Here is an 18,009-nt window from a genome sequence, read left to right as displayed (position 1 = left end):
ATTTCTTTAGCCTCCCGCTCCCTCCCTGGTAGTAATCTGCAAAGATTAAATGTTGCATTCTTCCAGTGCGCTTTGCAAGCTTCTTTAAACCTGTTTTGGATGAAGGAGGGGAAAGCTGGGGGGAGGGGGATGGAATTTAATTAAAAAATAATGGGGCTCGTGTGTACTTCCCTGATTGAATTACTGCACTTTTGGTGATGGAACTCTATCTAAGTTTATGACCTCTCCGTGCAAGTGTTTTAAGTGTTTCGTGAAGGCTGTGTGAGGACCCGACTTACCTTGCCAGGACCACTGGTTCCTGGGTAAGTTTTTTTAATAGTTTAGTTCTGGCTCTGGGGCTCTTTGTATTTACTAGTAGTGACTTGGCTTGGGCTACGTAGGATAGGAGCAAATATTTTCTCTTGTTAGTCTCTTTCTTCCCACCTCTGCTTCCCCAGGTCCCTATCCATATTCACTACCCCTTGGAGAACCCCAAATTACTTCATCATCATCATCATCATAGCGTACATTTATATTAGCTTTAAGGTTTGGAAGGTATTTTACAGGAATCAGCAACAACCCTGTGAGATAGGTGCTCTTCTCACCCACATTTTACAGATGTAGAAAACTCAAGTGCACAGAAGATTAAGTGTTTTGCCCAGGGTTGCAAAGTTAGTTTCTGAAGCAAGATTTGAACCAAGATCTTTTGATTCCAAGTCCAGTTTGCTGTGCACAATACCTCACATTGCCTCTTGTCTTAAAAGCTGAATTTCAGTTGAAATAGAGAGATTGAGCTAGAAGTCTAAACTGCAGTAGCACAAGGTCATTGATGGAACTGAGCCTAACCCTTGCCTTTCCCAGTTGGCTCTCCTTGGAGTTCCTGTACCCCTACCCCACTTATAGCTTGTATATTCTGCCCACTTAGGCTCCCTTTCCCTCCAAAAAGAAGAGCTTTTGTTTTCTGATTCTGGTCAGGTGGGTATTTTGGCTAGGGATTAACTGAGTCTGCCCTAGGGGAAGGAAAGCTAACATAGACCTTTGTGTTGCCCAGAATTTGATCCCTGGTTTCCCCAGAACAAGTTCTGCAGAGAAGAAGCTGTCACTGTGCAGACCCAGTCTTTTTCACCTGGCCTCTCTGGGGGGGTGGGAGGGAGAGAATATGAATATAAATATGAGAGAACATAAGGAGAGAGACAGTATAATAGTATCATAGAGTTGGAGCTAGAAGGTACCTCAGAGACCAAGTATCCTCATTTTACAGATGAGGAAACTGAGGCCTAAGAGGATTAAATACCTTGTCCAAGGTCACATAGATAATAATAGTAAAGCCAGGATTCAGATCCGAATTCCTTTGCCTTCAAACTTCATTTGAAGTCCATTGGATGGAAATACTAACCATACTTTAAAGGATGGAAGGGAGAAACTGTACTTTGTTTTGGAAGGACAAAGGGGTACAGAGAAATGATAGAAATGGAGCATTATAGGGACCTTTATTTCCCTCTTGAATGTTCCTCTGAAGGTAGCATTAGGAAGCAGTCAATCCATTTCAGCAAACATTCATTAAGCATCTATGGGACAGTGCCCTGCCTCCATTTCTCCCCCAAAACCTCCTTGTGCTGGGTTCCATTCCCTTTAGGTGAGAGGGATTCATGTCACTGTTAAGGTCACCCTGGCTACTGGTGGTTAAATGTCTTCTCCTGCAGATAAACCTTTGTGTGTTCTATGCTGCCTTTCTAGAGCCTAACCCTTATAGCAAAGGAAGGAATTGATGAGAATTTCAACCTCTAGAATGGGTTAGGGAGGCTGGCATTTATCTTCTTAGCACTTACCCCATAAGGGATCTCTATTTTATCTGGTGGAAGCTTTGGTTCCATGGACTATGAATCTGATGGAGATGAGTGCTTTGCCTTTTTAGCCAAAGGAGAGAGGTCCAATAGCTGGGGTCTACTCTGCCCTATGCCCTTCTTTGCTGGGATAAGAAAGTTTCTAAGTGCTCACAGATCTGGTAGTATAGTGGATAGAAGGATAAACTTGACAGGATGGAATAGTCAGATTTGCAGACAAAAACACCCTGAGTTCAAATCTATCCTCAGACACTGTGTGACTCTGGGCAAGTCACTTAAACCCAGTTTGCCTGGGTTTCCTCACATATATAATGGAGGTAATAGCACCTATCTCCCATGGTTGTTGTCAGGACTAAAAGAGATAATTATGAAGCGCTGTGTCTGGCACATAGTAAGTATATAAATGTTAGCCTTTATTTCATGTGGTTAGAATAACAACTGATACAGTGTTTAATAATCTGCAAAGTATTTTACATATATTCTCACAACAACCGGATGAGATAGGTATTACAGGTATTGTTCCCATTTTACAGACAGGAAAACTGGAATTGAACGAGTGACTTGTCTATGGTAACATAGCTAGTTTCTCCTGAGTCCCACATTTGACATTCTTTCTGTTATACCAGTCTGCCTCTTACAGGAGCCCAGTGATGGAGGTAGGCAGATCATTTATCACCCCCTTTCACAGATGAGGAGTGTGATACTCAGAGAGATGAAATCTCACCCTTTCAGGGAATGAATCTAAAAATGAGGGAAAACTGAGGGCTCAGAGCTTTGGAGAAAGTGGGCATGACATCTTTAAGACAAACTCTACTCACCACTAAGCCCTTCTGGCCCTTGCCCCACCCAGTTCCATTACTTAGTATCTCAGAGCTGGAAATGACCTTAGGATATCTGGCATAGCCTCCTCTTCAAAGTTCAAGAATCCCTTTCCAGCTTTTCCTTTGAATAAGGAATGCCTTACCTCATCCCCTTACTAACTCAAGACTGCAGGTGTGAGTGAACAATTTTCCCCATTCTTCCATGAGCACCAAAGGGATCAGGGATGTTTGGACCATTTCCACCCCTTCTCTGTATCTGGGTCTATGAGCGCTTACTGTCAGCCCCTTCTATTTTTATTTTATAAAAATAATTTTGTGTAAGTATCTTAATATGCTTCCTTAGCCTCCTGGATAACCATTCCTTATACTAAAGAATAAAAGAGATAGAAAGCAGTTCAGCAACATTAACCAATACATTGTAAAAATTTGACGTATGCAATATTCTGCAGCCATAGTCCCCCACCTCTTCGAAGAAGGGAGGGAGGTGCCTTCTCATTAACTCTTTTTTTCATTTTTTTTCCTCTCACTGAATGTTTTGGTCAAGGAGAGTTGTCAGTTCTGTGTCCTGATTTTTTTGCAGCCCTCAAAGGATAAGCAAAACCTTCTTTTCCCCCTCTTCTCTAAAGTTCAGTTTTGTTTCAGTGCCTGCCAAGGCTTCTAAGAATGCAATTTAAAACCAGCGCCTTTCTTTCCTCTCCTTCTCTGTGAATAAATGCGCTGTTGAACATTGGTGGGTTGTAGTTAAGCCTCCATGCTTCACAGGTTGCTTAAGGACAAGGCAGCAAAACTGCCTAATTGTCTTGTGGTCCCCTGGGGGATGTGACAGTCACGTCGTTTTCTAGGTGAATAATCTTTACTTCTCAGGGGAAGTTTGTCTGGCCCTGAACATTAGGGTATTTAAGCAGAAACCATGGTGGGGGGGGCACGACTGGAATGGTAAGATTTTGACTGGCTTACTAGAGTCTCTGGTGAGGTCTGTGGTTTTGCTCTTTGGAGGGAGCTCCTGTGCTATCAACTGCTATGCCTACTTGCTTTCCTCACTGATGATGGGCATTAGGCTTGTGTGTTTTAAAATAAGGACTTCAAAAATAGACTTGCAATTTGTCTGGGATTCTCAGGTTGGTTCCAAGGGTAATTGTAGATGCTTAGAATAGGAAGTGATATTATGGAATATATAATATCCCTCTAGAATAGACTAAAGCTAGAAAGAGAACTACCTGGTATAGAGTGCATTACTTGCTGGAAAGTTTATTGTATTTTATTACGTTTATCCTTTATTTTGGTTTGGACTTATCATTGAAATTACAGGGCAGGGTTCTCCCTTGGTGTGGAAACTCCCTCCACCAATGCGTGTTTGTAATTTGATCTTAGAAAAGTCCCCAGACCACTGAGAGATTAAATGATTTGCTTTTGGTCACACAGCTAGGATGTGACAGAAGCACAATTTGAACTAAGATCTTCCTAACTACAAGGCCAGGGCTCTCTGCCTACTGTCACCCTGACCCTCGTTTTATCTTTCAGTAAAGAACTGGAGAGATGTATGAATAGAAAAGGAGGCAGACTGAGGTCACATATTGACAGCAAAGGACAACGGGTGCTTCAGTAGGATTCAGGAAATGTCAGGAGAGCCAGAAGCAACCTTGCCCTCGTGGATGATCCCTGTGTGGAGTATTTACTGGAGGCCATAGATATGAGTCCTGTCCCAGAACATGACCAGGTGTGGGTGGATTGCAATCTGAACCCTAGAAGGCTCACCTACTTGGGTGAGATTGTGGATCTGATGAAGAACATGATTTGTGCTTTTTTGCATATCAAAAGTCTTCAGGAAGCCCTCTCTGATCCAAAATTTGCTTCATAGCAGGTCTTTTGTTGTTGCTGTTCATTTCTTTAAAACAAAATAGCATCTTTTGTTTATGTCACCTACATTTCCCAATGTATCCTCCGCACCCCCTCCCAAAGAACTATCCTTTATAACAAGAAGAAAAAAAGAAAATAAATTAGTTCAGCTAAAATAGACCACATCAAAAAAAATGCAGTGTTCTATACCCATAGTTGCTAACTTTTTGCAGAGAAAGAAGATGAGTTCCATCTCACATTCCTTCTTTCTGGCCAAGCTTGGTTATTATCCTTTTGAAGACTTTAGTTTCAATTGTTTCGTTGAGTTTTTTCATTTTACATTATCATAGTCATATACATTCCTGAAGCTGCTCACTTCACTTCAGTTCATGTCTTTCTCATGCTTTTTTGCATTTGTCATATTTCTTATTTTTACAGCACTGTAATATTCCAATGTATTTATGCACTCCAATTTATTTAGCCCTTCTCCAGCCAGCGGTCATCAACTTTGTGCTTCCAAGTCTTTGCTTCTCCTCCCCACCTCCCCCCACCAAAAAAAAATGCTGGTATAAGTATTTTGATATGTATGGAACCCTTCTTTTTATCCTTGAATTCTTTAGAGGTATGTGACTGGTAGTAGAATCTGAATCAAAGGATATGGGCATTTTAATCACTTTCTTTACACCCACATTGCTTTCTAGAATGGTCAGACCATTCATAGCTCGACCAGGAATAAATTGGTGCGCCTATCTTTCCACAATCCCTCCAACACTGACTTCTTGTATTTTTTTCTTTTCTATTTAGAGCAGGACATTCTCAAACATTGTGATGGTTTGTAACCACTTCAAAGTAATGAAGATTATTTGTATGAAATAGTTTGGTTGTTGGGCAGAGAGCAATGCTGTGGGGTTCTGTGGAAAAAAAATTATTTTCTCTGAGCTGACTTAAAGAAAGGGAATACTATGGATTCTGTTGTCCAACTGAACAACCTACAGTGACACTTACTGTGTTCCCAGCCTTGGATGAGGTGCACTGTGAGAGGTAGAAGTAGGAGATTCTATCCTCATCTTCAAAGAACCCATAGTCTAGTTGGAGAGAGAAGATTTTGCCATTTGATGCTATTTGATCTTATGTGCAGTTTTTTCAGTGCATAACAAGGTCTGAGAGCTCTAGAAGGGAAGATTCCATAGTGTGGAATGATGTATAAGGGAATACTATGACAAAATCTGTGGATGGGAGCAGGCTACATATGATCCAGGAAGAGTAACAACAAAGACACCCACCTGGAAAGTAGCTAAGTTGGGAACTTAACAGTAAGCATGGGTCTTGGATGCCAACATGGTCATACAATGAAAAGTTCAGTTTCCTTTCAGAGACCACTTGGAGGCAGGGAGAAAGAAGGATGATTCGATTTTCACTGTTGTCAGCATTGTAAGTTTAATATGGTATGGAATTGATATGTTGGCTGGACCAATGAGGGGTGTTATTCCCTCTTCCCACTCTGTGTACCCCAGAAATTTTGTCAGTATTCCAGATTGGGGAAGGATTGGGAAAGACCATGCTTCCTATGCATACATTCTCTGATGCTGCTGAACTCAGCCATTTTTTTTTCATTCCCCTAATCACACTGCTTGTCTCCATACTCGCCCCTGATGGTTGTCATCAGCTTAATATTGGTGGTGAAGAAAGACCACGCATAATCTTGTCTCCCAAGTACCTTCACTTGGACAGCTCCCTGCTCAGAGCTCCTTCCACACACCTGGATTTCTTCAAGCTCTCTATTCATCTTGTTTTTATCTAGTTTTCGGAAGCCAGGCCCTGTGAGTGAATAGGGAGGCACCAGCTGGCTCATTCTTTAGTCTCCCATACTCTTCTGAAAGGAGTTCTTAAGCAGAATGGGGGAGGAGAAGGAGATAAAGCAATGAGGATGTTCCTGTCCCACGATCAGTTTCTCAGACACATGTTGTATTCTCCAGGGGCTTTCTTTCAATGAAGCACCCCATTTTTTCCTTCTCTTTCCTCCTTTCCTCCTATGACAACCCAGAATTTTCAATGTTAGGTTTCTGGAGTTTGGTTTTTATGGGGCAGTAACCCAATCATTAAGCTTTTGCAGTTGTACAGGTCTTTATACTTTTCAAAGAGATTTTATGTCTTCACAACAATCCTATTGGAGAATGAAGATCAATGATACTTTGTCCCCATTGGATCTCCCCCCCCCCCCCCCCATCTAGAATAGTAGATGAAACTTATGCCTGAAACAGTGAAGGACTTTCTCAAGGTCACATAGCAGGTCACCTGGAGAGGCAACACTAGGACTTAAACCTTCTGACTCAGGAAACCCAACTATTTGTTGGATACTGAGAGAAAAGGGGGATGCAAATTGACCAGGAAATTGGTAGTTGGTATTCCCTGGTCAGGGAGTGGGGGAGGGAGTGAGTGGAGCATTGAGATAGCTCAACCCACTATGATCAACATTGGTTCAAGTGCCAAGGGGATACTGGTAGTTTGGCTTGAATAGGAAAAGTAATAGTTAGAACTTTTAACTTCGCCACAGGCACCCTTGCAGTTTCTTCCTTTTCCTTCATTGCATCTGCCATCTTGAAGTTAATGTGTTGAAGGTCCACTGAATAGGAAAATACCCACTGCACATACGCTTCTCGTAACTAGGAAGTGGTTGGGCAGGGGTCCAGGGCATCTATCTGCATGGTTTTTGAAATTGCTGTGGAATCCAGGTACTGTGACTTGAGACATTTCAGGCAATTGAAACTGGGGAGAAGAAAAAAAAAAGTCAGGAATGTTATCTGTAGCCCTAGGAGAAGCTATAGAATCAGGGCTGCATAGGAGCAAAATAGACAAGACCCTTTCCCAGAAAAAGGCCCAAACTTGCTCAATACATGTTAAATACTTTTTGAATCTGAAGTGAGGAGACAATGTGACTAGGATTTCATTACTTACGCAAATGGATTTGCTTTTAGTAGATGGAGCCGAAGCCTGAGAGCTGTTCCCATGGGGCAGTCTTTGTGGTTCCTGCAGCTGAAAATGTTTTTCCAGTGTGTTAAGAAAAGGTGGTGAGGGGTTCTTTGGGAGGGGAAGAGATGAGAGACTTGTAATTTTTTTTTTCTTGTCAGGTGGAAACATTTTACCCCAGGTCTGTTGTTCCATCACATTTCAGAAAGTTGCCTGTTGAATGAAGGGATAGGGGTTAGGGAGATTTTTCGAAGGGAGATCCAAAATAAAATGCTGAACTTGAATTGGCAGCATAGAATTCAGCTGACTAGACATTGGCCAACTTGGGACCCAAGTTTTGCTTTTATGTTTTTAAGGTGTTTGTGAAGGGGGTGGTAGTTCTGTATGGCTATCTCTCTTATTCTTTCGTTTCTCACTTATCTTTCTGTGCTTTTCCTTGTTTCTCTCTGTCCCGGATGCTGTCTCCCTCTCTGTCTGCTTCTCTGTTTGATGGCCTCCCTTGTCCCTGTACTCTCTTATTTCTTGCTCCCTTTCCTTCTCTCCCCCCACCCCTCCACCCCATCCCTTCCTGCCTGTCTTTGCCTCCTTTTGCTCTACTCCGACTCATTTCCTGCTCTCCCTGGAGGAGTTAAGCAGGGGCGATGCCAACCCTGCAGACTGTTTGGAATAGTTTAAATGCTTTGACACTCTGGATGTACTAGATGGCAGGGGAGGCAGTTTACTGGGTAATTCATATGCAAAACTGCACTATAAATTTAAAGCCTGTCTCAGTTGCCGTGGCACCACTAAGCATTTCATCAGCGTACAGTACAGTATTTCTGCCATCTTTGTTTGCATTGCAGTGAGTCATCAAAAGTCTGTCTTGTACCAACACTCGGAGCCGTGCATTCCTCTGGCTCTGAGATTTCGCTGTTTTTAAAGCTTCAGTTTGAAGTTGGCATTTACTCCGGGTCCCTAATCAAAGACGGCTATTCATTCCCCAGAGCAGCCTGAATGTTCATCTGCATCCGGCCTGTTCATTTAGATGCCGTTCGCTGCCTGGGAGATTGGACTGGCTAATATAGCCTCAGCTCCAGTAGATTCAAACAGAGGGCTGGAGACTTTTTTCCCCCTCCCTCCCCCTGCTGCCCCTCCGCCCTGAGTACACGCTCTCCTCCGTTTGCTGCAGTTCCCGTAGAGGCACAAGTCACTTAGCCAGCCTTTGGCGGTGACAACCTACAGTCCCGCGGTATCCTAAGGTAGGTTTGCCAGCCAGGAGACTGGGAGCCAGTAAAGTTCTTTCTCCAGAGAGTGTTCTTGCCTTCTCTTAGACCTAGCAGCACAGTGAGATTGCCTGTCTGGCGGCTTGTCTCTTTCTCTTGCTCCTTCTTTCCTTCCTTCCTGTTCCTCAGCTCTGTAGATAGAACTGGACTTATATTTTTTTTCAGAACAGAGCAGCCCTTTGTGTAGGACTTCTGGCCTTTTCTAAATTGGCTGTTTTTGTTTATTTTTTCCTAATTTTCTCTCCTTCTCCCCCCCGCCCTTTGAGAATTTATCATAAGGTAAACATCTCTTGAGTCCCTCTGCCGGGTTTTCATGACCAACCATGATCTGTCTGGTCCTGGTCCAGTTCTCAAAGCTTCTCTCACCACCACCCCCTCACCCCATTTTCAGTATCTTTCCCTTCCTGGCAGGCTCAGGTTGGGATTTTCCCTGCAGTAATGAGCTGCTTAGGGTATTGGTGGGAGGCAGGGGTATGTGAGTCTGGACAGCATGTGTCTGTGTGTATCTTCTAGTTAGTTTGTAACTCATTTGTTGGTGCAACTCAGACCAACCAGTTTGGGTTTGGAGACTTAACTGTTTGGCTGCTTGGTTTTGGCGGTGGGGTGGGACTAGAGTGCTCCTCAGTTCCTTAAAATAACCGATTGGAGGCCAAAGCTTTAAAAGGCCACTAGATCTTGGAGTATTGTTGGAAGGCAAGGGGCAAGGGATGGGTGGAAGAGGTTGTTACCAAAGAGTTGACTAGTCCTTCCAAGGGATGGAGTTCTCTCTGCTGTCTCTTAACTGTCTCTCATCCCTCTTTTTTCCTTCTCTTCATATCTTTTCTCTTTCCCTGAAAGTCAAGAAAGAACGGGTGGGGGAGAGGGGGAAGCGGGAATAGACTATCAGATCTTTTCCTGTTGGAGTAAAAGGACCTGGATGCTTTTAAAGAAAAAAAAAATCAAAACTTAAAACCTCTTGCCCTGATACACTGCACTACACTTGTGAATATTTCTCTATGTCTGTGTCTGCCTCTCCCTCTCTCCTTCCTTCCTTCCTCTCCTCTCTCAGATGGGTACATACATGTCTTGGCCCATGGGTAGGTGAGGATTGTGTTGCTATTCAGGAAGAGTGCTAACTTCCAGAAATGTTGCAGGAGAAGAAAAGAATACCATCAGTGTTGGCAGCATTCCCTGGGCCCTTTCTGAAACCAAAGGTTTCTTGTCTGGGCCACATCAAATTGCTGATCTGCAGTCTCTAGTCTGCCTTAGGTGTCTGGTGGGGGAGGTGGGGAGGGAAGGGTGGCAATAGAGGTGTTTAATTCTCCTTTCAAAAGCTCCATTCCTTTGCTGCTGGGATCCTTTTTTTTTTCCTCTCCCTTTTGAAAAACCGTATTAGCATTGAATGCTTGGAGATGGTTTAGAGGAAGGAGAATTCAGGGACCAAGCACATATTTGGGCTTTGGGTCTTTGGTTTTTTCCCCCACCTACTCTTTTGGTTTTCTTAGTACTGCTTCCAAAGCTATGTTTCAGTGTAAAAAACAAACTTGCTGTTAAGAACCTGTGGAAATCTATGTGATTTGGAATCATGGTGAGGAAAGGACTATGCAAGCAGGGAAGCTGGTCATAGGGGGAATGTGGGCTTAGAGAAAATGCCTTCTCCTTCTGTGTCCTTTTTAAAGCAGAACTTCCATTTAAACCTTTTATGATTGGGCAGCTGATGTTCCCTCCACCACTCCAGAAGTTTCCTGAACTGTGAATTTTCACTCTATTTTCACAAATTTTCATTTCGCCAGATAAGAAACTGATCCAACCTTGTCTCCTCTCCCATCTCTCCCCACCATCCTGAACCTCCCCTGTCCTTCTTTACAGATGTGCCCTTCTTTGGAACCAGCTGTGTTGAATGTCTGAGGTGTCCTGGCTCCTTGCCCAGTCATGTCCCAGATGTTGCACATAGAGATCCCCAATTTTGGGAACACTGTCCTGGGCTGCCTGAATGAGCAGCGTCTGCTGGGTCTCTACTGTGATGTCTCCATAGTCGTCAAGGGGCAAGCCTTCAAGGCCCACCGGGCAGTCCTGGCGGCCAGCAGCCTCTACTTCCGGGACTTGTTCAGTGGGAACAGCAAGAGCGCCTTTGAGCTGCCCGGCACCGTGCCCCCTGCCTGCTTCCAGCAGATCCTCTCCTTCTGCTACACTGGGAAGCTCAGAATGGCGGCGAGCGAGCAGCTCGTGGTGATGTACACGGCCGGCTTCCTGCAGATCCAACACATTGTGGAGCGGGGCACAGACTTGATGTTCAAGGTGAGCTCGCCCCACTGTGACTCACAGACCGCCATGATCGAGGACACCAGCTCGGAGCCCCAGAGCCCCTGCAACCAGCTGCAACCAGGCCCTGCACCCTATGTCATGTCCCCCTCTGTGCCCATCCCGCTTCTCACCCGTGTGAAGCATGAGAACCTGGAGCTCCAGCCGGCAGCAGGCCCAGGCCTGGCTGCCAAGCGGCCCCTGGAAGCTGGGGCCCGGGATGGATCGGGGGGCGGCGGGGTGGCAGTGGGCGGGGCGGCACCTCTGAAGCTGTCTCGAGTCTCGTACTATGGGATGCCCAGCCTGGCCACTCTCATCCCCAACATCCAGCAGGTACAGTACTCCCAGGGTGAGAGGACCAGCCCCGGGGCCAGCAGCCTCCCCACCACTGACAGCCCCACCTCCTACCACAACGAAGAGGATGAGGAGGACGACGAGGCCTATGACACAATGGTAGAGGAGCAGTACGGCCAGATGTACATCAAGTCCACTGGCAGCTACTCAGGTAACGTCACAGAGTCAAATGACAATCGTGGGTCTTTTCCTGGTGCTGTTATGCTATCTAGCCGTGTTCATGGGGCTTGGTACATTTGAGACTTCCCATGTCTTGGGGAATAGAACATGAGCTCATCCATGACATGGATTAGGTGGGGAAGATGAGACCCCAAAAGTTTCCATATCTCACTGAAGGTTACTGAAAGGGGAACGACTTAAAGCTATGAGTAGGAACCTAGGTCCCAGAGCGTTGTTTTTGTTGTTACTGTTGTTTTTTTAAACTTCCCTAATTGTCTCTCTTTCTTAGCTACCTTTCTAGTTGTGCTTTAAAATTTCCTGAGGTTTGGGAGGAGACAGGTAAGACTTAGCAGGAAATCACACATGCCCCTTTCCCATGTTCCCCTCACTGCATCCATGTCACTTTTCCAAGCAATTTTCAAGAGGCCAAATGGGGATAAGGCTGCTCCACTTGGAGATGGGGCAATCTCTTCTCTTGTCTTCTGTGTTCCTTTGATCTTTTGCCTAAGTGACTTGTAGCTTTAGGATGCTGGGGGCTGGGGGCTGAGGGTATCCATCACGGTGACTATAGAAGGTAGTTGCTGGGGTCATAGCTGCAGAGATTGAGCTTGTTTAGATTTGATGGCATAATGCTGATTGGCATCTGGTCCTGGTATCTATTTGCCTTTCCTTCTTCCCAAGACTTATAACTCATTTATGTTCCTTCTCTGCCAGGGGGAAAGCCAGTTTCAAATTGGCTCACAAAATATCCCTGGCTTGATGGGTTTGTCTAACTGCATCCTCTTCAGTGGAAAGAGGTGGCATAGGCCTTTTTTTTTTTTTTTTTTTTTTTTTTTTTTTTGTGAGGTTCAGTCCCCAGGATAAGTAGAAAGGCTTATTGAGCCTCAGCATGCAGTTGGGAGGTACCTACCTAATTGGTATGCAGGGTCTGGACATGGTACACTCAGCAGTTTGCATTCTCTTGAATTTTCACAGTGATCAGATTGGATGGGGGAGAACTTGCCACTCTATCTATAGTCTTGCTCTATATACCTTGATCTGAAAGTGATGATGGGGGGGCGGGGCAGGAGTTGGGGAGGGATAGGGAACAGGGCAAACATCCTGAGGGGAGATGCTTGTCATTCTTCCTGGTCTGCCCCACTTCCTTAAATCTCTTTGCCAGCTCCTATAACTGATCTAGTTAGCAACAAGTTTCAGTAACCTGTTTCCTTTTGCTCTAGTTTATTTTCTGATTTTTTTTCTTTCAACATAAGGCTGTGTGCTGCATTATTTTCAGAGAGAATAGTTGTTGAGACGTTTTCCTTTTTTGAATATAGTAATGGTGGGCAAGTAAGCTGGGAAGAGTATGCATACATATGTTCAGAATGCCAGGACAGTGTTGGTCTGATTTAGGCACACCATACGTGTAAACCCAGGTCATTTGCCTCCAGGGGTCTTTCTCTTTCCACTTGAAATTTAAAAGGGTTGGAGAACCAATATTTCCCTTGAAAGGGTATAGTTCTGATAGAAGGAGACTTTGAGGGGAGGCTGTTCATGTCTCCAAAGCCCACTGGCCAGGGGTACAACCAAGAGAGGGTTAGTTAACACTTGCTTCCTATGCTGCAAAGTAATTCTCAAGGAAGCCAGCAGCTTCCTATGAGTATGTGCACAGAGAGCTGGTTCTATGGATGTAAAATTCTGTTTTGGAGGGTGCCCTGTATTTTAAGTACAGGGGCAGCATGTTAGATTTAGCTGGGGATTTGGGTTAGCAAACGGTATTGTTTGTAATTTGACCTCAATAATTCAGAGAATTTCTCACTCTGCCCCTCCTGAAAACAAACTCTGTGTGTGCATTTATGTATGTGTGCTTGCGCGTGCAAATACCTCCTGACAACAAGGCCGATTTGGCCTGCGGCAGAAGAGAAATCTGTCCATCAGTGCAGTTTTCTCTGCCTACCATTTTAACAGAAGAAGCTCATGTCACACAACACTGGGGTGGGGGAAGGCTCTGCCAGTGTCAGAGGAGGGGTGGTTCCACCAGAAAAATGCAGTCTTCTTATAGTACAGGGGAGACCACTATGGTGGTATAGTGGTGCCAGGCAGGAATTGGCATCTAGTAGCATGAGTTGGCAATAGGCTTTGAAAGGGGGGGGCACCCACTAGTTTGAAGCTGCAAAATCTCTTCTGCAGTAAGCCGAAATCAAATGGCTTACTTCCCAGACATCTAGTTTTAATGAAATTGGTATGCCTAGTTCTCCTTGTACAAAGATCGAACCCCCAATTCGGGTACTTGCTGGATTAAAAAAACAAACCAAAAAGAAATCCCCAAACTAGAAATCAAGAGAACTGAATTCTGAGCTCCACTCGGCCACTAGCATGTCCTGTCTTCATAGGCTTCATAATGTTCAATGTTCATCCCCATACATTATGAGCAATGATAGTGAGGAAACTGAGACCCATGCATGTGAAATGACTCGTTCCCAGTCACATAGAGGTGGAAGGGTAGTCGAAAGAACACTAGACTTGAAGGTGGGAGATCTATATTTGAATGGTGGCATAAAAAATTAGTAGGTATTGTGTGTGTGTGTTTCTGAGCAAGTTAGTTTCTCTGTGATCATCCTCCTTATCTGTAAAAGGAGGGTCAGAATCAAACTTGGACTCCTCGTGGGTTGACAAGAGGAAAGAGCAGTGGTGAATCTTATAATGTTAAAGAAATGAGTAGTTGGTATTTCTTAGTGCCAGAGCCAAGGCTAAAAGTCCAGTCGTGGTTCCTAATTCAGATCTTACCACCATAGTATATACTGTTTATTCTCTCTGCACCTCAGCTTTCTTATCTATAAGATGGGGCAAATATTCTGACCTATCTGAGGGGAGTTTTAGGAGGATCCAGTGAGGTAGATATGAATTTACTCTGTAAAGTATGAATTGCCATAAAGATGCTAATCATTGTGGTCCATGGGGATGTTTCACTGAACTAGTTATTACTTGAATCCTCTCAATTTAAATTCCCTTCAATTTAAATTCTGACCTTTGCAGAGGCAACTTACTCTCCTCTCCATTGCATCCTTCACACCATTGTTTCTAGCTATAGCATGATGCCATTTCTCTAAGTCTGTGATTGTGTTTATAGTGGTTCACCAACCATAACTGGGTCAGGGAAATGTGGTGTATGTATGTTTTTCTTGGTTAGAGTCTAGGTTATTTGAAATAGTGCTGTTGACGTTGCTGTCTTTTTTGGGAAGACTAGTCTGGCCTCCCAGAAGTGCCTCTGCTGGGAGCCACTGATGATGTTAAGTCAGGAAAGGTTTTCTGGGGATGGGCAATGGAATAAAAGAAGAGTTTTCATCTTAGTGTTTTGCACAGTGCTTTGTAACACAGTAGGAATACAATCAAATAGTCACTCTAAAAAAAATAATTGTTTAACTGTCCCTTGTGCCACCCTCCACATTGAATGCACAAACAAAATAAAGTCCTTAATAGTCATTCATATAAGGCAAAAGAAATTCCTATTTTGGCCTTATCTGAAAACCATGTTTCTTTCTGCACTTTAAGTTCATAATTTCTCTGTCAGTAGTTAAGTGGCATTATCTTTATTCTTTTGGACTCATGGTTTTTCATTGAATTGATTGGAATTCTCAAATCTAAAATATTGTCATCGTGTAAATTATTTTCCTAGGTCTGCATCAGTTCATAGATTTCTTTTCAGGTTTCTCTGTCTGAGACTGTCTCTTTCATCATGTCAAAATAATACTCCATTATTCCCCTATATTCTCCAATAGGAGAATTAATTTCTAATTTTTGGCTACCACAAAGAGAGCAGTCAGTTTAATAATAAAATCAATTATATTTATATTGTACTTTCAGGCTTGTACTTTACATACATGATCTAATTTGAGCCTCACAAAAATCCTGTAAGGAAAATAAGTAAAACAGAAGTTACCCAGTCTTCCCAGGCAAGATACCTGACATGCAGAGATTAAGTGACTTGCTTGTGATCACCCAGCTTAAAAAGCCTTGGAAGTGCGAGTTAAACTTGGCCTTGCTGATTCTAACTCCAGTGTGCCATACAATACCACATGCTGTCTTTCTAAAGAGGCTTTGAGGCTCTTGTTTTAAATGTGCCCTTGGGATACAATGTTGGGAATTTTGTCCAGACCCCCACTTTAGCTTCTTCTCTGGGGGGGAGGGGGGAAGTATTCATTGGCTTCTCCCAAGAGTTAACATGAAACAGATTCTCTATTTTCAGTCTAATTCCTTCTCTTGACATCTGGATGTGGGAAACCAGACACAAAAGCCTCCTTGGGAACACTAGGATGGGCTTTTGGCACAAGCAGACCCTTCAGAATTTGTTGTGTTTTTATCTGCCACCTCACTAGTTAGGAATAGCAAGCACCCTGCTAAGTGGACTGGAGCCTTTCCCCGAGTTCTAGGTCACTGGGTGGGTGGGTAGGGGAGGGGAATGGGTGGTTTGCTTATTGGGAGAGGACATTTTCTGGAAGGCAAGTTTTCTTTCTCCTTTTTAGCCAGTAGAATCCACAGGCTTCTTTTATTCTCAGAAACAGCCTTTGCATATAAAAGAGCCCCTGTGAGTCATTGGGATATTCACTTAACCCTCTGGGCCTCAGTTTCCTCATATGTAAAACGAAGGGGCTGGATTAGATTGTCCTTAGGGTCCCTTTAAAGCCTTAATCAGTTCATGATTTTACACATATTTTCATATTTAAGAAGTCCACAATGGCTGATTTTGAGCTGCGATAAATAAATACAAGGGGCTCTCTGCTTCTACACTACATTGCTCTGTGAGCCCAGTTAGTTGGAATTGCCAATTTTGAATTCACTTTGTGATAACACAGCTGTAAACTGTGCTAACAGTTTTTTTTGTACAAAGATCTCAGGTCCCTTCCTCATCTTTTCCTCCTTAGCTCCTGTTTAAAATGTTTCTTTTTCCTGAGACTTGGATGTCAGTTAACTTCCTTGGACACATGTATAGTGTCCTTTTATAGACAAAGATAGCCTAGCAGGAAGAGCACTGATGTGAATGTCTGATGGAAAAAAAACTCTGGATTTAGAGTCGCAACACTGGACTCTGCCACTTACTAACATGGGGTCTTGGCCTTGACATCTTTCTGAACTTCAGTTTTCTTTTTCCTTTTTTTTTTTTTTATTTTACATCTATAAAATTCAAGTTTGGACTAGATAGATGATTCTAAGGTCTCATAGTTATTGAAATATTTTATAATTGTATTTCAATATAATTAGTTAATTTGTGTTCATATATATGAATTTTATATATTTAAATAATTTTGTATTAAACAATTTATATTAATTTTATAATATAGTTTTAAATAATTAAAATAATTTCAATTTAAAATAATAAAATTTTTTTATAATTAATTATATAAATAATTTAATATTCAATAGTTTCAATGATATGAATTTTATTTTATCCATTGAAAAACATCCCAGAGAAGTCCACAGGCTTCACTAGACTGGAAAAGGGGTCCAGGACACAAAAAAGTTTTAAGGACCCTTGCTGTGAATCCTGTGATCCTAAATATACAGTCACACAGAACTGTGTATTTAGTTCAGCCCTTTCATTTTGCAAATGAGAATCTAGAGAGATTAATAACAAATCAACTCAACAAGCTCTTAAGTATCATGTTCAGTTTTGGGGTACAAAGAAAGACATAAAACTGAGCTAGTTAAGTTGGTCTAATCTCACATAGGTAGAAAGTAGCAAAGCTCTTTGGGATTTGAACCTAGGCCCCTTGACTCCGATTCTGTGCTCTTTCCTTGTCTGCTCTTCTTTCTGGGCCTTGCATTCTTTCTCTGTGAGTGGCCCTGGATGATCTCAATGTTTGTTCCCTTCTAATTCTGTGAATCTTGTGTAAGGAATATTGTATACCATATGGAGAATTGGCAAGGGTTTTTTGGTCACCAAAGGTGACGGTACACGATGCCTTGTGCCTAGTAGGCCTTTAATAAATGTTTGTTGAATCGAGGAGAGTGGGAACATGTCAAGTTTGGAAATTACAGAAGAAATATACGGAAGAAGAAGAATATGGTTTTTAAATGATTGGGAGTGGGGGCAATGGCTCAGAAGTAAAAAGGCCTTGAATACATTTCTCCTTTCGAACCTGTCAGTGACATAAATTTTAAGAAGAGCACAAGGGTGAGGCCAGGAAGTAGGACTGGAGTTAGGAGAGGCCTGCCTCCAACCCATTGTCTTCTGTACCAGGAGAATGTGCAGCTGCATGTGTTTCCTAACATGCACCATTTAAAAGGCAGCTGCATTTTAAATCCATAGTACCTGTGGTGAAAATCAGCCTAAAAGATTTTTTCTCCCTGAAGCTAGCCTGCCTGGTGCCACTGCAGTGAAATGATGGCATATCCTGGGGACCAGGTCTTTTCCTGTATTCCTTTAGCTTAACCTGCCCCAGGAACAGGCATAAGCAAACCACCCATCCACCCCCCCCCCCCCCTTCCCCGCCCCCCCCCCGCCCCCCAGCCCCCCCCACGAACAAACGC

General features: G+C 43.3%; 1 protein-coding gene across 5 annotated transcripts in view; it reads left to right on the top strand.

Moving 5' to 3' along the window:
• NACC2 (NACC family member 2) overlaps positions 1-18,009 on the top strand; it is a 132,598-nt gene that overhangs the window by 78,845 nt on the left and 35,744 nt on the right. For 3 of the 5 annotated variants that reach the window (XM_027869403.1, XM_027869404.1, XM_027869405.1), the window contains one exon: positions 10,558-11,494. In XM_027869403.1, coding sequence (XP_027725204.1) covers positions 10,621-11,494 — 874 coding nt within the window. In that variant the 5' untranslated portion in view covers positions 10,558-10,620. Of the gene's footprint in view, positions 1-8,628; positions 8,686-10,557; positions 11,495-18,009 lie in introns of those variants that run through there. The other 2 variants (XM_027869407.1, XM_027869406.1) reach the window with 2 other exon arrangements.

Source organism: Vombatus ursinus, unplaced genomic scaffold, assembly GCF_900497805.2.
Source record: "Vombatus ursinus unplaced genomic scaffold, bare-nosed wombat genome assembly UNPS02014793.1, whole genome shotgun sequence".
NCBI classification, from domain to species: Eukaryota; Metazoa; Chordata; class Mammalia; order Diprotodontia; family Vombatidae; genus Vombatus; species Vombatus ursinus.
Note: the sequence above shows the minus strand (reverse complement) of the source record. Positions and strands in the feature narration are given on the sequence as shown.